General features: G+C 45.8%; 1 protein-coding gene across 1 annotated transcript in view; it reads right to left on the bottom strand.

Moving 5' to 3' along the window:
• The window catches only part of CLIC5 (chloride intracellular channel 5), a 56,290-nt gene that overhangs the window by 29,286 nt on the left and 4,642 nt on the right, over positions 1-22,362 (bottom strand). Inside the window, exons 2-4 of the mRNA XM_042883581.1 lie at positions 2,662-2,771; positions 2,196-2,321; positions 757-863 (exon numbers count right to left, since the gene is read on the bottom strand). Of these exons, the coding sequence (XP_042739515.1) occupies positions 757-863; positions 2,196-2,321; positions 2,662-2,771 (343 nt within the window). The remainder of the gene's footprint in view (positions 1-756; positions 864-2,195; positions 2,322-2,661; positions 2,772-22,362) is intronic.

Raw genomic sequence — 22,362 nt, 5'->3', positions numbered from 1 at the left:
CTGTGTCAATCCATTCTCTGTCATGGAGCAATGGGAACTGAGACTGGCTGAAGTTGTGCCTCTGAGGAGAAAGGAATGTGGAGAAGAAAAGCAATTTCATTAAGAAGCGAGTGTAGGATGCGTGTAAATATGCATGGCATCCAGCTTCCGTGGTTATTTCTTTTGACGCAGATGTGAGGAAAGTCAGGAGCATGCAGAGTGCAATTACATTTCTCAAAGCCACTTCTTTCATTCAATTACATTCTGTTTATATGAGCAAATTAGCTACACTACCATAACATCACCGAATGCGGGATGAGAATCTGGTGTCAGTGGCTACATCTACGAAATCATGCAGGTCAAGAGGCATGGCTTGCTCTCTCCTTTCATTCCTGAGTCACTGGTTGCTAAGCTTTTAGTACTGTCTCTCGCACCACCATGGGCCAACCAACTAGCATCCTGAACAGTGCCTGGATAGAGTAGAGAAGGTAGTACAAGCCATCAGACCCATCCAGAATGGAATACAGGATTACTGGTGCAGCTTGGCTGCTACGGGCAGGAGCTGTGCCTGATCTATTTTATTTACTAGTGTAGATGTAGTTAATCCAACTGTGGACATGTGAATTGAGTCCATTGAATTTACCACCTGAGACTGATCAGCAGCAGCACTTGAAGTCGTATGAACACAGCTTACAATAAAACAAGGGGTAAATAGTAAAATTATTCATTTTTTAAACAGTAAATCTTCCTGGCGCATTTGGTAACAATCCTACTCACCAGCATTGTCCTGCTGCTTGGTATTTTTGATGTAAGCAGAAAATTTGGAGAAGATGTCAATTCCAGCAGTGTTTGATTCCCGGTGCTTAGCAGCCAGCTTGGGGTACCTGAAAGGAGAAACATCTTATTACCAGCAGCATCGTGATGATTACAAATTCTACTTACAGGAAGAAAGGGAAAAAAAAAGAAGAAAAAAAAAGCCCTGCAATTAACACTATCATTTATCTCAAAACAACAGCCTGGCAAGACCTTCTTCACAGTATCTGTGTCTGTCAAGGCAGAGGATTGGATAGCTGCACAGGGATGGCTTCATGACAGAAGTAGTTACACTGATTCTTTACGTGACCACAATCCAACATATAGTGGCCTTGAATCAAAAGGAAGCATAAATTTCCAGAAAAGTGCAGGGGAGGTTGGCAACCAGCTCTCTCTATTATGAGCAGCAGTCGTGTCTAACTCCCTGCACAGAAAATGCATGCCAGGATGTAACAGCAAGGCGTGTTAACATCACCCATGTGAAGGAACATAATGTTTTCAGTCTCTGAGTTGTTATTTTGTGGTGCAAAGGAATACACTGATCTGAAAGATCAATGCAAACTAACGACTCCTACTGGTTTTGGTGATCTTGGACTAGCATATAGAAAATTAAATACCTGGTTGCTTGCCTCAGGACTGGCCCACAGATGCTGGTTCAGTCAGAGGTAAAACACTCTGTAAGGAACTGAGCCAATTTTCATTGATTCATAGATTTTAAGGTCCAAAACACAAGCCAACAATCTTTTTCTACACCATCCTTGTATGAAGTCGAAATGCTTGACTAACTGAGGCGTGTCTGGTGAATCCAATCCGACACTTTCCTCAGTAGTTTGTTCCAGTGGTTATTCATTCATGCCGAAATATCTGTGCCCTGTTTCTAATCTGAATTAGTACGGTTATAACTTCTAGTCATGGGTTCTTGTCATTTCTTGATGAGACTAATGAGCACTTCTCTGCCTCCAGAGCTCCTCGTGTTCTGTGATCCGTTCCTCTTCCAACCTTTTTGTTGGAAGAGCTCAGAACCCTTCAGTTTTTCACAGCAAAATGCTTTTCCTGGCACAGATTTTGTGTGTGGCAATGTTCTGCATCCAGTCCAAGTTATTTTTAGCTCTATAAAATGTGGACACCAGACCCCTATGACTTCTTTTTTTTTAGTATTCATCTCCTTAATTCTGTATACAATGGCATCCTGAAATGTGTTCAGAGAAAACATTCTGCAGTTATTAGTCACACAAGCAACTTTCACACATGGAAGTCATCTCACAGAAGCCAACAAGTTTCATAAATAAATATTACTCCTGTAAGTAAAGGTTGCAGGACCGAGTGCTTTTTAGGAACTCCTCTTTGGACTACTTTCATTCCTAGGAAATGGAATATTGACTGAAAAACCCTCAAGCTCTTACTTTGGAGGTGCAAGAATCTCTTCCAAGAATTCCTCAATCTTGTTAACATCTGTCTTGACTTCTCCATTAAAAGTTAAGAAAGGTGGGTGAGTTCCGGGAGCCAGGTTGTGTAGATCAGCTGGCTTTCTGCACAGAGAAGAAAGGTCACGAATTCGTTAATCTCTATGGTCAGGCAGCCACACAGATATTCACAGTTCATGCAAAATCATGCAAAATCAGTTGCTTGCCCTTCTTTTTCTTCAGCAGTTTGTGGTGAGGATGCTTTTAAAATACCCCAGAACACTCTGTTTAATATAAAAACATTCCACAAGTGAAAAAAGGAATAACAAACCTGAATCCCAACTATTTTGTTGTGCACCACAGACTCTCTAGGCCAGATATCAATCTGATTGAACTTACTGGGGCCTTTCTATTGGGAAAACACGGGATCATGTCACTATTTTCAATAAAACCAAGCAATTTTTACCTTTTCAGGTCAACAGTGGTGACGTTGAACACAACTCCTTTGAGCCAGAGGATCATGAAGAGACGCTGGGAGAACGGGCAGTTCCCAATGCTTTCCCCATCTATACCGGCCTGAGGGAAAGAGAGAGAGGAAAAATACTGTCCAAACATGTTCACTGCTCATCTCTCTCAAGATGGAAAATCGGGTATTGGAAAAGAAGTAACTAGCTCAAAACTAATGTACAGTGCCTGTTATTTGATGCAGTTCATCTTCAGGTCAGTGGCAGAGTTACTCCAGGACTCCGCCTTTATCGGGAGCTTGAGAAAGTAACCTGGTGCTTCTCCTGGGGGCAGAAGTTGTGACCCTTGCTTATGGTGAGCAACAGAAGACTGCATTTTTCTTTGCACTGTATGTCGAACGTACCTTCACTTACTTTCATCCTACAGGACTGCCTGCTGCATGCTAGGGAACTCAGGGTAGGTCTTCTGCTTAAGTCTGTGGACTGCACATCAATGCGGGAGACTTCTGGAACTGGATTTAAATCCAAACACTCCTAACATTTGATCGTTCTTGTTCACGTCCAGTAAAGCAAGAGCCTCAGACACAAACAACTGGATCCAGACAGAAATCTGTGTCTGAATCCTTCCAAAGTTCAAGGCAGACTTCAGCCACCGCATTCAGTCTGTTCCTATCTCTAGCACCTAATGAGTTGCCTGCAAACCACTACAAAACAATAAAAAACTGCTAGTGTTAGCACTGAGGAAATAGCCTGTTTCTTGCCTCTAAAAATTTATGGTCCTTAGCCATGCAAGCTCTGACTTTGAGCCATAGAGGGCTACAAATAACACTAGCAGAACTGCGCCAAAGCTGTGTCCAAGGACAACATCCCTCTGCAGTAATTACACTTGTGGCCAAAGCTTTCAGGACGATAATGGTTTTGATAGATTTCCATTTTAATTTGTGGTACCATTGTGTTTGAAAGATTCTTATGATCCTGGTGAAGCAACCAACCTCCCTTTGTTGACCCATGTGGGTTGCATAACTGCACTTTATGTACGCAGTGTGTGTCTGAAAATGGCTGATGAAACAGGCAGGAAAACACATGGCCTTTTCCTCTGGAGAAAATATCACATTACTCTGTTTGCTTTCACAAATGTTATCTTTTTAATATTCAAGCTGTGAGGTAGCATTTCTCTGTCTTACAGAAGGAATCACTTCTAATTACCACAGTTTATTGAAATACAGCACAACAAGAAACACTTTAGGATGTGTCCATTTGCTACAACTTGCATCTGAAAAGTTTAGCTGAAAGATTTTCTGGCAGGCATCGTGCATCTTCCTCACATCTTCAACACAGCTTCTGATAATCCTGTGTTTAAAAACAAATTCCAAATTTCCCATCTACCAAACTATGGAGATGGTGTGGATTCAAGTCTTGGAGATAGCTCCTGGTGAGGTTTCAGGCTAGGTAAAGAGCTTTTCTCTGGGTTCAGATTCAGTTCCTAGCTGTCCAACTGTAGAGATACGTGGCTCAGCTGCACTTCTACCTGACGTTGTGGACTGGCCATATGCCTGGCACACAGCACATGCAGGAATGTGCAAACTCCATGGGTGAAGGTACAGTGTGAAGCTGAGCAAGGGAAGATGCATTTTCTTGTCTGCCTGGGGTGCGAGTAGATTTGTTTTGTGTAACTTAGTCAAATAGCTGGCTCTGATCTCCAGGCTTCATGGCAAAACAATGGCAATGCTACCATGGGAATACCAGGCACCACAGTGTTGCACACAATAATTACTGCGAAATTACATTTATTGATTTGGCTTTGGCTTAATAAAACCTCGCCAAGAAGTTGTAACTTCTTACCCTTCTGAAGAGGCAAATGCTATAGGGGAAAACAGTGATACGACACCAAATTTCCCCTTGGCTTTTTCACCACCTCATTCTACCCATATCCTCCACAATGGAGTCAGTCAACAGAGCCTACAAACAACATACTATGAACCTTACATCTGAAGAAAAACGGATTGACCACTGAATTAGAGAGCAAAACAGGGCAGACAGAAGGGCTGACTCTCAACTTACCTTCTCTGGATTTACTTTGGCTTGTGTCTGATTCACTCCTCACCTGACTCCATTTGAAGGAATCAGAAACTCTGGCTTGCCAAGTCCTGCAAACACCTCATGAGCAAAGGGGTCTTTTATCACCTAACTCAAAGGTCTCCCATCCTGAACAGAGAAACTGCACTGCTTGTCCTCAGTGCCCTTTTCCTGTGCTACAAGTTTCACCTTTTCAGGAACGAGCCTCAGGAAGAGTGTTTCCCTGCTCTCTCCAATTACATACTGCCACAGAAAGGTTAAGGATTACACAGGTCTGTGCCTTTTTGCACTCTCCCAGCCATGAAAGGCAATGCTGAAAAACCCTCTTCAGACTGAAGAGGGGACACAGAGCAGTTGGACGGCGGTGATGGGTCGTGTGAGGCTGAGGGATGGAGGACACTGGGGACAGGGCAAAGACGTGGAGTCTGGAAGAAATAAGATGCATTTGGAGATCAAAAGCAAAACTAATTGTGTCAGTCAAACGAGGCTTCCAGCAGCACCAAATGGTCAGAATACACCCCCAGCACTTCCAAAAGAGTAGAAAACATTAATTGCTGGAGACACGCTGGGAATACATGGAGGAAATTCCAGAAAGGAAAGATAAACTAAAGACACAGTACAGTACGATCTCTTTTCAAAGCTCCTGGATCTAGAAGCCAGGCTCATGATTTGGGTGGAGTCTGACTCATGGGTTTCGATCTCATGTGACGGGCACAGCTGAAAACGCTGCCACAAATCACAAGGCAAACTGGTGACAGAGGAGGGAACAGAGTCAAAATCTCCCCAGCAACACAATTTATCCATTAAATTCAGCTCCAGTCTGCAGAAATTGGAGGCAAGGCTCTGTCTGTTTTGTGAATCCTTTCTCATTGCTTCCAACAGCTGTCAGCAACTCACTGCTCAGTGCTCAGACAGGGCAAAAACTTCCCGGGTAATAACTTGAAAGGCATATCAGCGTGCCTCCAGATTACCTGTGAAGTCTGCTCCCTACCAGGAGGAGAGGAGGAGGAACAGAGCACTGCTCAGGCTGAGTCGCTTTCAGCTTCACAGAAGATCAGCTTGCTGAAAGCACCCTGCTAGTGCCCAAACACAGGGCCATTATGCCTGGCTCAGCACAGGGGCTCAGAAAAGCAGGAATTAAATAATGCCTTAATCAAGATCAAGAACTCCAACAGTGGGCAGAAAGAAAAGAACACGTAATTGACAAGCTGGAGAAACACCATTACTCCTGCTGCCAGTCTCAAACGACCACAAAATCTTTCTCATGCGGCTCCTGTGAGATATAGTTGAATAGCTGAGTGGTAATGATGGTGATGGGAGGATGGTTGGACTAGAAGATCTGGACTAGAAGATTTCTGGAGAAGAGGAGGCTCAGGGGAGACCTCACTGCACTGTACAACCTCCTGAAGGGAGGCTGTGGTGAGGAGGGATTTGGCCTCTTCTCCCAGGCAACGAGCAGCACACGGGGCAATGGCCACAAGTTGTATCAGAGGAGGTTTAGGTTGGACATAAGGAAGAACTTTTTCTCTCAGTGGTCAGGCACTGCAATGGCTGCACAGGGAGGTGGTGGAGTCACCGTCCCTGGCAGCGTTCAAGAGGCGTCTGGATGATGTGCTGCATGATGTGGTTTAGTGCTGGTGGTGGCAATGGTGATGAGGAGACGGTTGGACTGGATGATCTTGTAGGTCCTTTCCAACCTTGTGATTCTATCTATGATTCCCTGGGGCACAGCCACGTACCAAAAGGAGCAAGCTGGAGATGCCAGCAATGTTGCATACTGCTGGTATAATTACTGCAGCTGGGACAGATTTATGGGCACTAGGATCACTGAAGAAGTTTTTGAGACGTGCACTGTGCACCAGAGCGGTGAAAGGGCTTCAGAGCTCCTTCCTCCCTGCAGAAGAGCACTCCCTCCTTTTCCCCATGGAGAAGAACCTCAGCCTGGAGTGACCCTGGGAAAGTAAAACAGATTCTAGGATTTGCTGACCGAGACTGCCTGGCCAGCATTCATCACACTGAAGTGTAATGGGGGATGCCCAAAGGAAGGTCTCTCATGCAGACGAGGCAGCAAAGCACATCCAGAACAAGAACCTGCCTGCTTTTCTCTTTGACTGAACCCAGCAAGTGCCTGAACTGAAGCGGGACACATGTGGACACCAGCAGCTGTAAAGCCTGGAGCTTGTGAAGGCAAAACTGTTGTTCCGTCCTGGAAACATCACTTTCTGCTCCTGTTGCTTCTCTCAAACCTTCATCTATCAGTTCAGCTGCTGAATGAGATGCTTTCCCATTGGCCTCTGGACATCTAGGTAGCACCACCAAGCGATGCAGGGCCCTGCCCTGGGACTCAGTGCAGCCACATTGGGACACCCCATCACCAAGGCAGCTGCTTGCTCAAATCTGAGCAATGACAAGAATGAGCAAGGTGTTCTCCTTTGTTATTTATAAAGCACTCCTCAAATACTTCTGCTGTTTTTAGGGAATCAATTCAACCTTAAAGATGTGCACAAGCGGGGGAGCACTGACACACACCCAAGGAATAAAATTAAGGAGGCCATAGGGGAAGAAAAAAAGTCTCAGTCATTTTATGAGCTCGTGCCAAATCCCTCTGTAAGGCAGCAGTAATACCCAGAGCCTCCAGCACTGCACAGCATGGCCGGACAATGTGAACAGGGAGCTATTCTCAAGTTCAAGTTACTGCTTGCTTTGAATGATATAACTGGAATAAACTTCCACACTTGTTCCAAAAATACCGAGAGTGGTGCATGCAGAGAGCCTGCAGTGTACACAGGGAACTGCACATTATTGTAATTAACCTTAAGGTAGGGAAGAAGCAAAGTCGCACTTGCAGTTGTTCCCAAAATAGAGCAGCTTTATAGGAACATGCAGTCATTAGTAATGACTAAGCATCTAGCTTAAAAATGGCTGTGTTGGAAAGAGTTGTGCATTGCAAAGCGCTGTGTTCTCCGGTATCAGACTGTACGTGGTTTTATCTATTTTCATTTTGTTGTCATTTTGCATTGCTTTGAGACCGCTCTGAACGAGGGCCCAGCGCTCCCTTGGACTCACGGCAAAGCACACGGATATTTTTGATGACACTAAATAGACGTTTCTCATTCAAAGGGATTTTAACACGTCAGCAACAGCAGGCAGGCTAATTCACCCAAATGTTCCCGACTGAGAATTAAGGAGAGGTTTGATTTCATCATCCTTACAATCAAAATCTAGATGCACGTTCCACATGGCTGCACTCTCTCTGTTAGAGCTGGGAAGGCGCCTGCCTTTTGACACTTACTCTCCTTACACTCAGGACCCAAAGGGGAACTGAAAATCTTATTTGAAATGCAGAGCAAGCCAGGAAATATCCTATTTGCTGTGCCATTAAAAAAAAAAATCTGTCTTCGTAATTAAACCACAATATGCATATACCACAATATGCACAACAGCACAAATCTCCATCGTAAGGAAAAATCATTGGGCGCAACGTGAGATCAGACAAGCCAAGGTATTGTTTTAGCAAGGATCTTTTTCTCTTCCTTTTTTCCTACTTTCTGGTCTCCTTTCACAAGTTCACGTCCAACTGCAAAAGCCAGTAAGCTCTTTGGAGTACCACCAACAGAGCAAAGAAGTGTATGCTCCTAGAGCAGCACTGCTATGTCCCAGGCAAGGAGTAAATCTTACAGCACGAGTCCTGTGCATCACAGGACGCTCTTGTTGACTGTGGCTCTGGTTCAGGAAAGCATTTAAGCATGTGCTGAAATACATCCCAATTCAGAGGAAGTATACGCTTGACTTTAAGCATGTTCTTAAGTCTTGATGCTTTCAATGGGACTTAAGCACATACTTAAGTATTTTCCTGAATGGGAGCCTGTAATAACAATAATAAATTTGCTGTGCAGCATTTTAATTCCACTGGACTTTTTCCGAAATTTCATTTTGCTAAGAGAAACTCCTAGCAGCAGCCTTCCAAAGGAGGGCAAGCTAGAGAAGAAATACACTCCGAAGCACACACACATGGAAATGGACCATGTGCATATATGTCAAACAAAAATAGAGCATTTGCTAGAAAGACTGTCAGGGTAGTAACAAGACAAAAAGGAAGCGGTGAGTATCTTCAGCCAGCTCTCCAAAAGCCAGCCAAAATGTTGTCCAAGTCTGGCATCCATACAGACGCACGTTATAGATGCACATAAGCTCAACTGGGTTTGCACTGCTGGCCAGTTTGCAGGGAGTTGGTGTGTTCCACACTGCCCACACTGGCTGAGCAGCTTGTCAGGAGAGCTGAGGACCTCCAAGGAGCTGCCAATGCCCAGAGCCACATCCAGCCTGGCCTTGAATGCCTGCAGGGATGGGGCATCCACAGCCTCCTCGTGCCGTTCCATCACCTCTCCTCCTTTCTTTTGAAACACTACAGGCCCACAGCTTGGCACACGGCATCAGAACAGCAAAGCACAGACAGGTCCAGCACCCTGGGCCAATAAAGGATTTTGTTCTCAGTTATATTTTTAGATCCCTTCCCTATCACTGCATGCATTCAACTTAACGAGAAATTGATGGTAAATAATCAAAGGGAGGAGGAGCTACAACAAAACTTCCTATAGCAAAATGTATACTGCAATTTATGAAATAGGGGTGGAACTAACATACTTTGTTTTTTTCTAGACCGTGTTCCAGCATGCTCTGCTCTGGGCTAACCCTAACCCTAGAGCTAACATCTGACATCCACATGGTGGTATCTCAGGGGAAATCCCAGAATAGGGGCAGCCATGAAGTAACACAGGCTCAGATACAAAGTGCATACGGTGACATCTCCCACTGATCAGCATTCTTTCGGCACCAGCTAAGGGGTGTGTGGTGTTCTGGATGCTGTGGGATGATTTGAAGGCAGACAGCTTCTCGCACGTGTCACTTCCCCACACACGGAAACTAGGGCCAAGAGCCACTCAGAAGGAATAGCTGCTTTTCAAAGTATTACTAACAGTTTTCTAGATCTGCTTTGGGAATTTTCCCCTCTGTGAGCTTCTTGAGCAACTAGGCAAAAAAAAAACCAATATGGGAATGTTGAAAACCACATCTGTTGAAATGCTGTTCTTTGGAGGAGGACACCTGGAACTTCACAGATACCTGGTGGAGCTGTGCAACAGCTTTAGCCATAACAGTGTGCCCCAGTGTCCCGATGCAGTCCCCCCATGCCCTTCTGCAGGGCAGGCAGGGTGCTGGGACCATGCAAACCCAAAGGCCGAGAGCTCCTGGCTTCCCGTCAGCCCGCCAGCCGAAAGCGCCTTTCAGAATCACTGAGGCTATTTCATTCTCCCTCCCCTCAGAAAACCCACAGCTTCTGTTCAATAAAGCTGTGGGTATTTTAAAATGTGTTTTTCAGTCTTTGGGCGATTTAGAGCAAAATCTTGACATTCTTCAAAAACCCAAACTGCCATTCTCGCCAAGCTCTGGCCAGCGGATCATGCACAGAGTCTCTGTGCACGTGGACGAAGTGGGCTGGATATATATGTGCCCAGATAAAATAAAAATCATCCTTTAACACTTCTTGAGCTGTTCCAACCCAATGAACTGTGCTCCCACCACTCCCTGGGATCATGGCAGAGATCCCATACACCCACAGTGGGCACTGGATGTAACTACAGAGAACGGCTTCTAAAATCTTTGCTTTTTGTATTGGAGGGGAATTCAACTGTTCACTGATAATGAGATACCAGAGAAGGTGCAGGAGAAGAACTCAAAGGATGACAAATGTATAAGCTTTCAGATTTACATTCATCAAATAGAACCACAGCATGGCCTGTGTTGCAAAGGCCCACAGTGCTCATCCAGCTCCAACCCCTGCTGTGTGCAGGTCACCAACCAGCAGCCCAGGCTGCCCAGAGCCACATCCAGCCTGGCCTTGGATGCCTGCAGGGATGGGGCATCCACAGCCTCCTTGGGCAACCTGTTCCACTGCCTTGCCACCCTGTGCGTGTGAAAAACCACCTCCTCATATCCAACCTAAACCTCCCCTGTCTCACTTTAAAACCATTCCCCTTGTCCCATCACCATCCACCCTCATAGGGGTGGGATATATAAATAGGGAGCCAGGAACTGTACATAGCCTCTGCAGAGCACATCTTTGAAGTAGTAATAACCAAGTTTTCTGTTACTCTAGAAACACACAACAACCAGGAGTACCATAAAGGTCTGCAACAAGATGAGTCACAGTTCATGCCTCCATCAGCAAAATGAAGGAAGGAACTGAGAGAACCCTACAACACTCCAATAGCAACAAGCACAGGAGAGGAGCAGGCTCCAAACCCATACAGAGAAGTCAGAACAAAGAGTCTGAAGTCGCTTAAATGGAATTTAGAGAAGTAAAGCACAAGGTCTGACAAGGGGAACAACAGGTACAAGAGCAGGATGGGGAAGTGTGAAGGAGGCTGTATGGAAGATCCAAGCAGTACAAACCATCGGTGCGTGAACCCTCAGACAAGCACAGCAAGGTGATGCAATTGGTGTGTGGGTTCCTAGGAGCAGCTTCAGGCAATACCGCAGTCCTCCAGCTCATAAAAGACTGTTTACAAAGAGGATGATGGGCTATTGTTCATTTCCACGGAGAATAGGATTATTATTTTGCTTAATTTGCAACAATGAAGCGTTAGGAGAAAAAAGAAATCCAGTGTAATTATATGAAAGACAAAAGACAAAGCAGGCTTTCTAAGGAGGTTGTGTAATCTGCACCAGTGGAGGCTTTGAAGGAATCAAAAGGCAGAAGAAGTTGAGAAAGCCAGTCTGAGTGCACCCCATCCTGCAGCAATGTGGGGCAGTCAAGTGGGTGCCCCCACGTCCCAGCAGCAGCACACAGCGATGCTCTAACAGCAAAGCAGAGCCAGTGGGACCAGGCTCTGCTCCCCTAAGCTGCGCAGGATGCGGCCGAGCCCCGTTGCAGGCAGTGGGGACTATGGCAATGGATGTGATGGTACTGGCATTACACTGGTGGGTCTAACAGCCAAAAGGTGCAATCATAACAATCGTCCCCGGCTTTTCGTATCACACAAACCACAGATTTCCCTCTGCTTGTGGCTAACGTCTGGTGGCTGAAGCAGAGCACAGGCTCTGAGAGGTCTGTCAGGAGCGACCGGCATAGAGCGGTAGCGAGGTCCCCTCTCGTGGTGCGTGCCGGCGCTGCAGGGAGATGCACTCATCACATCTGTCTGCTCATCCCACATTCTGGAGCCCTGCGTCTACAAAACATTCTGGTTTCGGCCTTTCAGCGATGGGTGAGTGGAATACAACAGACTTACTCTAATTCTGCTCGCATCATAGCCACTATTCGTGGAGCTGCTCAGGTTGGAAAAGCCCTTACAGATCATCACGTCCAACCACAACCTAACCATACCACCCTAACTCTAACAGCCCTCTGCTGAATCATGGCCCTGAGATACAAGCTGTTCCCACTAAAGATCCACCAGTGAGAGCAGAATTGTAATTTTGATTCACCATTTTCTTTCTAATAAGTGGTCAAAACCAGAAGTGACTTTATGGGCTCTGGAGAAAGGAACTGGGAGCAAATCCTTTGGGGTACCTGCAGGCCACCAACCATGATTGCTTCTGATGATTCTATATCCTCAGAGCTGAACGGACATGTAAAAAAAAAAAAAAGTATTCCCTCGGGGAAAATGTAGGAAATAAAATGAGAGCTGCGTCGTTGTCAAAAGGTGGCACGGGCAGTGCAAATTATGGTGCAATTACCGGCGCTTCTGGTAGAGGGCAGGTGCCAATTGAGGAGTCATTGCTTTGCAGAAAGCTCTGTGCTGAGACCTCCGTTCCCAGGACAGAGCCCTGCATGCTGCTGTCCTTGTAAGAATTCAATCTCTGCATATCTGGCATTTGAATGTCTGTTAAAAATCTCTGAGCCCAGGATGGTAATCTGGCCATAGAGGATATTCTGCAAATGCTGGTGAATTGCAGCCAAATTTCCATGCCTCTAAGCAGCGTATCAGACTAACAAATAATAACAGCAGCCAGGTGCTGAAAGTTAATGCTGAACCTGAAATCAGATCCGGGCCTGAATTATTTATTGAAATTCCAGGACTTTCTGTGCACTGTTAGAAGAGAGAGGCACTCGCAGCCCTGCAAACACACAGCTGAATGGAGGGCTGCCTCTGAGGAGGGCACTCACCACCAAAGCAGTCAGTGGCCGTGACCTGCCCTCGATGGTCTCATTTTGTATCTTATTTACCACATAACTATGCTCACTCGTGGCTTCCATTGATCTGAATGGGATGCAAGAGCCACCAGGAGCTCTGCAGAGCTCTTCTGCAGTTTGCAGGATGTTGCCCTTTCTCCTTCGGCATCTCCAGAGCTGTGGTGCTGCAATCTGAGGCAGCCTCATCCCAGATGTGAGCCATGCTCATCGCTTTCCAGAAAGCAGCTCAAGTTGCACAGCAAAGGAGGAGAGCATCACCAGCAGACACCAGCTAGAATTTGGTTTCATGCTTGCATCTCAGCATGAATTCCCAATGGAAGCCCCAGTAACTTCAGTAAAATATTTACTGGTTCAATTATGATATCCATGGAATCATGGAGTCATTTAGGATGGAAAGGTCCCCTGAGATCCCCAAGCCCAATCCCAGCCCACCCCATCTGCCTGCTGCCCACATCTCCCAGTGCCAATCTCCAAGGTCCTTGGACCTCTATGGGAATGGAGCCCCCAGCACTCCGTGTGCAGCTGTGCCACTGCCCCACTGCTCCTTCTGAGATCCAACTGATATCCAGCAGAACCTGGACCAAACCTGCCTGCTGCGAGGGTACAAATGCAATCAATGGAAACAGAAATTCTGGTCCCTAGCTATTCACAGAGAAATCATAGAATCATAGAATAGCTTGGGTTGGAAAAGACCTTAAAGATCATCCAGTCCAACCACAACCCAGCCATCCCACCCTAGCTCTAACAGCCCTCTGCTAAATCAGGTCCCTGAGCAAAGGATCGTAACATGGTTTCCTACGCAGGGGACATCTCTTCACCTTGAATATTTTCTTGCACACCAAAGCCACCATATCTGCTCATCTGACCTCTTACACACAGTCAAGTTTGCCCACCAAGATGGTGTGACTCCACGGGCAGCTTTTCTGAGAGCCATCTGCAAAGGAGGGGAACGCGACACAGCCTGAATATTTCATTAAACCAGAGACAGAGAGCAAGTTCTGTATTTGTAAATGTAAATACTTGCAAGGAAAACAAGAGCTTAAGGAAGGCACACACCTCAACAACCAACAAATGCCTTGTTACTCATCTAAAAGCAAAACAATTTGTGTTTTCAAGATCAAACACTCAAGAAAATAACAGTGATGCTTTCCAAAACTACTGGGGAAACTTGAATAAGTGCATGCATGATGAGAAGAGTTATTTGCAAATATTGCATGGAATTGTGAAGCAAATGCCTGATGGATGCTGCAAGGAGGGAAATGCTGCTGGAGCAGTGAGCAGGGTTAGGATCTCGTCATCATGCAGGACAATTTCTTCTCAAAACACACTTTGACTTGACACTCGAACTGAATTCCCTCTAATTTCTTTTTATCCTATATCCAGTATTAAAAAAAACCCTTAGCTAATTAAATTTAATTTAATGCTATTAATTAAAACCTTACGTCATTCTTTCCTTTCTTCCCTTTGTACAAAATCTCCCCTACTGATGCCACTGCAGTTTTCCTGGCAGCTTCTCCTCTCTGGTCTCTCCTTCGATCTCGTCTCAGTGCATCCAGTGCAATCCCAACCACCTCTACAGATGGACTGAATCTCACCCTGCTCCATCTCAGAAGTTTCTGCAGCAGCTTTTTGTTTTATCCTGAGCTCTCTGATCCAGCAGTTTGCATTTCATTGTGATTTGCAGAATGCCATTTGAGCACCAAGCATCTAACGTGAAAAGTTCACTGGAACATCCAAGTTGAGATAATTGAGAAACCAGCATTTGCCAGGAGAATTCCTTCCAAATCTCTCTGAAAAAGGATGTCTTTCTGAATGTGAAAAATTATAAACCCAGATAAATTCTACACATTTCCACTTGCACTGAGTAAGCAAACATCAGCACAAAAGGCTCTTTCTGACAACAGGGCACAACATGATTGCTACTAATTGTATCCACTCTCAAACATCCTGGGTATGGTTCATTTCTTTAAATGCTCCCATAAATCCCTGGAGCAAAGTGTGAAAGATGCCCAGAGGCTAAATAGGAAAAAAAGACTGCTGCCCTTGCAAGCTGCAGGAAGATGCTGACAGGAGTGCATGACAGGACTGGGGATGTTGGCCAAGGACAGGGACAAGAGGCAGTTCCTTCCACTGGAAAAGAAAGTCACCATCCCAAGGTTACATCCCCCGCTCTGTGTCCTTCCCATGATCACACAGGCTGGACCTGGTAGCTGCGTGCAATCAGCACTTTTTTATTACTATTATTATTCTTGCAGCATCATCTCTTTTGAGATAAACACAGCAACCTTCAGGTACAGGCCCTGCTCGCCTCGGAGGACAGGAGGTCTTCCAGAGATGCATGCCATAGAGATGCTGGTTTCATCAGTCCCAGGTGGACAAGTAGGCAATTCCAACTCCAGAACAAGTCCTCCTGCAGCCATGCTCAGCTGCCTTCTGTATGGAGTGAACAGTGAGAAACCACTTCTCATTATGGTCTTCCAATTCTTGAAGGGAGCATATAAACAGGAGGGGGAACGGCTGTTTGTGAGGGTGGGTGGTGATGGGACAGGGGGAATGGTTTTAAAGTGAGACAGGGGAGGTTTAGGTTGGATATGAGGAGGAAGTTTTTCACACACACAGGGTGGCAAGGCAGTGGCACAGGTTGCCCAAGGAGGCTGTGGATGCCCCATCCCTGCAGGCATTCAAGGCCAGGCTGGATGTGGCTCTGGGCAGCCTGGGCTGCTGGTTGGCGACCTGCACACAGCAGGGGTTGGGACTGGAGGAGCGCTGTGGGCCTTTGCAACCCAGGCCGTTCTGTGGTTCTGTGATTCTATGAAGTGTTTGGAGAAAAGCATAGCTAGAGATGAACTAAACCCAAAAGCTCACATTCATGCATGTTCAGGAAGGGCTCTGGGCTCCGTCTTATCATGGAATCACAGAACATCCATCCCAGGTTGGGATACTGACCCATAAGGATCACTGAGTCCAACCCTTGAAAAGGGGCAAGCGGTTTTGAACCTCAGGCAAGACCCAGATCTAAAACTGGATCACAGCTAAACTGGGGATAGAAATTAACTGGCATTAAAAGCAAAACAAAACCAAAAATCCAAATCTAGGGTTCCTCAGCTCAAGGAAGGACAGCTCAGTAAATTAAGGCAAAATGCCATTTGTTTGATATTGCACTGTGAGTTGGTGGTCAGAGAAGAAAGTGAAAAGGATGCAAGAGCTGGAGGAAGTCTGAAACAAGGCTTTGCACAGAGTGAGCTGGAGATCTGGGTCCTGTCCTCCTGTCCTGAAAAACTGATAGAAGTGGGAACAGAACAACTGCAACTGCCATTATGACAGCCCCTACAGCCTGCAAGAACATTCCATGGTTCAACCCCTCTTCATCCAGACAGCTTTAAAAAAACACTACCAGTAAAACAAATGGAGCAAACAACAGCAACATTGGCTCATCACAAAACACGAGGCACTGAAAGAAAGTCGTTTCCTCCCATGATATGCATTTGTATCTGTTTGAAGTAAGCTGCCCATTCAGCAGCTAGAAGCAAAAGGAAAGCAGGAACACAACGTGCCTGTTGACCCACACAAATCGAATCACAGTCTAGAAAAACAACAGCAACAATAGCAGTGAGCCATCAGGGGACCGCTTGTTTTGAACAATACACAGGTACAGATGTGCACCAGCACCCAAAATGACAACAGCTGTACATGGTGGCTGGTGATGTTCAGGGTGATTGTTTGGGTGCTGAGATGCTATGAGGTGGAGAGATTTGACACTTAGTACAGGGAGAGACACCTGTCCGACCTGAGAACTGATTCAGTGCTTTGTGAGGATCACAGAACCATAAAGCCCCAGCAGCTTTTGCAGTCTTTATGTGAAGAGAAAAGGTTTTAGCTCTGCCTCAGCCACAGGGTGGGATCCCTCCTGGCACAGCAGCCTGGAGCCCCAGCACACCTGCATCAGCCACCCCATCTTTGAAGGCCTTCCCGACGGCTGCCACCTGCATACCAACAAATAAGCAAACCCTCGACCAGTCCTGAACTGATCCCATGCCATTACTGCACCCTTGACACCAAGAGATATTTTAAGACATGCAAGTGGCCTCTGAACATTGTTTCTATCAGAGTAGCTTTGATCAAATTTGTGCCACATTTCAATGACACAGAAAAAGAAAGCTCTCTTCTGTGCTTGAATCAATCTCTACTCTGCTGTACCAATATATCACTCCTGCAGGCATTCAAGGCCAGGCTGGATGTGGCTCTGGGCAGCCTGGGCTGCTGGTTGGCGACCTGCACACAGCAGGGGTTGGGACTGGAGGAGCGCTGTGGGCCTTTGCAACCCAGGCCATGCTGGGATTCTACGATTCTTTGATCCTACCTGGATTGCAGATTTTATGGCACATTTATTCCTGTACCAACTCTACCTGCACATTTCTCTGAAGTATGTCCAGTCTTGATCTGAATCAGAAGAAGAAAGTCTTCACTGGCTCATTCCAGTGGTTAGTGACTTTTACAGTTATTATTAAACTCATTTCCAATTCCACTAGAAATCCCACTAGAAATGAAGTTCCATTATAGCTGATCTTAACTAATCACTAATACCACTTGTTAGCCCTATATTTAAAAGCCCAGTACAGATACACTTCATATTGCAGTCAAATGACTCCCGCTGTTTAACATGAATGAGAAAGACCATCTTAAAAACAGCAATCTTCACTACTTTGTAAATGTTAAAATTATTCTTCTCTTTCCCATTCTCTTTCTCTTTACAAGCAGCACAAGTTAGAAAATGCTACATGGATTTTGGCACCTTCACTGTTAACAAAAAGGGAAACTAAAGCAATACATAAATCAGGCAGACTTCCTTTTGCTTCCCAGCAGCATTGCCAGCATCATGAGCAGGTATGACTTGCAAAATATTGGGGAATGGAGAATTGAGCCACGATATTTTTCTTAGTCTCAAAGAAATCAACATAAGTAAGAGAATCAATAAGAATAATGTAATGTTATTATGACTATTCCCATATATAATCTCTGCAAGTTTTATACGTATGAAGCTCAAATTTTACAGAATTTGAAGTAAAAGAGAATCCAATCAGTCTTGAATATTAAGCTTTGACCATTCTTGCTACATTTTGCATCAAGTAAGCACAAGTCAACGCCATGGTCTTCTGTAATCTGCCCCATATCAGGGACTATCAGACTGCACATTTAGAAGAGCAAATGATCACTATCTAGGCAACTTCATCCTTATGTGACACTATTTTTACCAAAGTAGCTACAGCAGGGATAGGTTCAAGCCCTGCTGTCCCACGGGTGCACTAGTTAGCCATCACAACACAACTCTCCTGCAACGTGTTTCAATTAGTGCTTTACCTGAGCTTTACTCATGGTGGCCAGAAATACATACAAAGGAGCTATTTCCACCTCGTGGCAATTAAGTACATGGCAGACAGCTGGAGAAGAACCCGAACTCCAATGTACTCAGTTGTCTGGTAGGAGAAACAGGAGTCCCCAAGGACCAACATGAAATCGTGACAACTGAGACGCTGATTCATCTGAACTGACGAGTCTGAGTGCCCTGAGAACAGGTGGACAAAACAGCTGGAAAAAAGTCATTGCAGGAGATGCAAACCCTGAGAAGGAAAAAGAGAAGACTGGAAGAAGAGGATGGGAAAGGAGCTTTGGCTCAGCTCTGCCAGTTCCCAAAAGCAGTCAAATGTTCAGTTCTGCTTGGTCAGATTTCTCTTATGCCCAAGAAATCAAGATTTTCAGTACTTCATTGGGAAACAGCTGTTTAGCAGAGACCCATCCTACATTTCTACTCTAAATAGCAGTCAGAATGCCCTTCTGGGGATAGGGGTGAAGAACACTCCTTGCTCCCCAATGTCTGCACATCTGCTTGAGGATTACATTCAGCATGATGTAGAGGAGGAAGTAAGCCCAGCACAGCCTGGCAAGCTTGCCATGGTCACTAAGGAGGCAGAAGAGCAAAAGGGTAACCAGGAGTCTGGGTGGTAGGCTAGGGGTATGACAAGGTCACGTTGCAGAGTGTGTGTGGCAGGATCTTTTCAGATTTCAACTAGAATTGGATCAAAATAGAAATAAAAATCAGAGTTTCAACCTGGTGGGAACTGCTGCTGTTGCTCTGTATTAAGATAAAGAGCAGAAACAGGGATCTGTTCACTGCATGGAAAGTCAAAAATAGCAACATGGCAAAACTTTGCAGTAGCTCCATGCAGAACTCCCTCTTAGCTTTGGGTTCTCTGTGCCTCGGTTTCGTTTCTGAGCACACCTTGTCTTATGACAGTGTAGCCACACAATTTCCATAGTGCACCAGGGAAGTTAAACAAAAGAGGAATCCTATGTCATAGAAGAGCTGCATCAGCCAAAGAACATTGCCATTAAATAGCAATACGCACAGTGGAGTAAAATCATAGACTCTGAAAAAGATTTAGGTTATCAAATGGGAGATCGACTGCATTCTGAGCAAGTTTGCAGGTGATCCCAAGCCAGACAAGACCATTTATCTACTCGAGGGTAGGAAAGCTCTGCAGAGAGATAGGCCAGATCAATAGGCTGCTGCCAGTTGCATGGCATTCAACAAGGATAAGTGCCAGATGCTTCACTCGAGTCACAACAACTCAACACAGTGCAAAAGTTTGGGGGCTGAGTGGCTGGAAAGCTGCCCAGCAGAAAAAGGTCCGGAGGTGCAGGGCAACAGCTGCTGAGCATCAGCCAGCAGAGCACCCAGGGGGCCAAGAAGGCCAATGGCCTCCTGGCTTGTATCAGAAATAATGTAGCCAGCACTAAGGGAGAAGTCACAGAGAGACTTTTTCCAAGGGTAGCTTGTGACAGAACAAGGGAGAATGGTTCTTAATTAAAAGAAGAAAGATTTAGGTCTGATGTTAGCAGGAAATGCTTCACTGTGAGGCCCTGGCACTGCTGCACAAAGCTGAGGATGCCCCATCCGTGAAGGTGCCTGAGGAAGGGGTTGGAACTGGATGGGTTTTAAGGTCCTTTCCAACATAAGCCAACCTATGATACTAAAATCATGCTAGAAGTATGTGATTCTGATTAAATTCATCAGATCTACAAAAAAGAAAGAAAGGAAAAAGAAAAGAAAAAAAAGAAATCTTCACTCCCAGCTCCAGATGTATATAAACGGCACAGTTATAACACCTAGATGAGTCTTACTGCAAACACAGAAGTACAAACAAATGGGTGGAGCAAGAGGCAAGGAAGGAAAGGGAATGAAAATCTCTTTTGGACATTATCAGTGATAAATTCTGTTGTGCCAAACAAAGCACTTGAAGCTATTTTCAGTCTGGTGCTTCAGGCACCCACTCTGATTTCCTGTTTCAAGGAACACAGATGGACTCCTCAGTACACAAACTCAGGACCCTCCTTATGCCAACGGGTTCTTCCTATGGCCTTGGAGAAGCCTGTGCTGGAAATAACATCAATCACAGCTGGGATTAATTTACTGCTACCTTCCAGATAATGAAGAATTAGGTGTCATAGAAGCACTAAGCAATACAGTTGCCCAAATGATGACATCATTACTCCAAACGACCTTTACACAGCCTCCTTCCAAAGCCTGTTTGACACAGCCAGGTGAATCGGTGCTCACATTTAAGCACAGCCGCATTTCCTACCGGCCTTCCTGGAAAAGATCCCTGTGTATTTTTGGGATGCTGTGTCAGCCGATCCCTGTGACATTTGCCATTCGTTCAGAGCAGCAGCAGAGCCATGTGCTGCCCATAGAAGTTTCCTGGGCACTCTTACAGGAGCATCACGGGGCCGTGACACACGGACCTGGAGTGCGATGGGATGCCAGGGATGGGCAGTGAGCTGCCTGCTGCTAAGCACGGAGCACACAGATACCCACAGCTCCTTCTGAGCAGCAGTTATAACAGTGTGGAACATCACCAGCTCCTTGTGGAGGAATTAAAACCCTCTATTACCTGATTTGACGGCGCAGATCAAAAAAGCGGACGGAATGGAGGAGCTGGGAGGCAGAGCTCACCCGAAATCTCAGAAATCCTCAGGGTGAGGTTTCTCCGAAGACACAGCAGCCCAAGGTGGCAGGGAGAGCTACTGTGCTCCTGCCAAGTCCTTTCACATATTGACCTCCTGCACCGCTCGCTGGCTGCCCCTGCATTCCCACCAATGAGACTCTTGTCTTGGCACAGGACAAAACCTGCAGGCGCTCAGAGAGAAAGCAGACAGGCAGACATACAGGCTCTGCTTGTGTAACTCAGGCAAGAGCTTCTTTAGGGTATTGTTTTTCTTCCACACAAGGAAAAATAACCCACTTGTACTGTTAAAACATTCTTGAAGCAGCTCCTTAATTAACTGAATAATGCTTTTTCAGTAATAACAGGTTAAAGCAAAATTAGACCTTGTCATAGTGGATGTTTTTTTTTTTCCCCTTAACTCTGTTCTTTTTATTATTTTATGGAAAATGCTGAATGAAAAGACCAGAGAAGCAAGCCTTGGTCCACTTCACTGTGTCTACAGTGGGTTGCTATTAGCTTGCTTGCTTCAATAGTATGATTCAAATTTAGGCAGCCTGACTCTCCTGTGCCCATTTTGTACATGTGCAAACACCACAGTCTTCAATGGGGTTAATCCTGAATGGAAAAGAAGAGAGCAAAATAGGAACTGAGCAAAAAATACATTGAAATCCTTGCAATCTCTTGCATGGAGCTCATAAACGAAATGCAATCAATATTTAAAAAAAATTTTCCCCCCACTACATATGGTGCTGATGTCTGCACCAGTAGTGAACCTGGCCTGGTTCTGTTACCTTGATAACAGAGCACAAGGCCAGCATGTGAGGAAGGGGGAGATCACAGAACCACAGCATGGCCTGGGTTGCAAAGGCCCACAGCGCTCCTCCAGTCCCAACCCCTGCTGTGTGCAGGTCGCCAACCAGCAGCCCAGGCTGCCCAGAGCCACATCCAGCCTGGCCTTGAATGCCTGCAGGGATGGGGCATCCACAGCCTCCTTGGGCAACCTGTGCCAGTGCCTCACCACCCTCGGGGGGAAAAACTTCCTCCTCATATCCAACCTAAACCTCCCCTGTCTCACTTTAAAACCATTCCCCTTGTCCCATCACCATCCACCCTCACAAACAGCCGTTCCCCTCCTGTTTATCCACTCCCTTCAAGCACTGGAAGGCCACCATGAGGTCACCCCACAGCCTTCTCTTCTCCAGGCTAAACAAGCCCACTTCCTTCAACCTTTCCTCACAGGAGAGCTGCTCCAGCCCTCTGATCATCTTAGTGCCTCCTCTGGACCCGCTCCAAGAGCTCTGCATCTTTCTTGTACTGCAGAGATGTCCCTGAACTTTGGAAGGGATGTGAACTGTGGTGTCCAGCACCTGCTCAAGCAGCTCAGAAGGAATAACTGCATGATCCTTATCAGCACAGATGTGTTCATATCAGCC

Source organism: Lagopus leucura, unplaced genomic scaffold (genome assembly GCF_019238085.1).
Source record: "Lagopus leucura isolate 7727_CA_CO unplaced genomic scaffold, USGS_WTPT01 Super-Scaffold_100038, whole genome shotgun sequence".
NCBI lineage: Eukaryota > Metazoa > Chordata > Aves > Galliformes > Phasianidae > Lagopus > Lagopus leucura.
The sequence above is the reverse complement of the archived record's forward strand: the minus strand, read 5'-3'. Positions and strand labels throughout refer to the sequence as shown.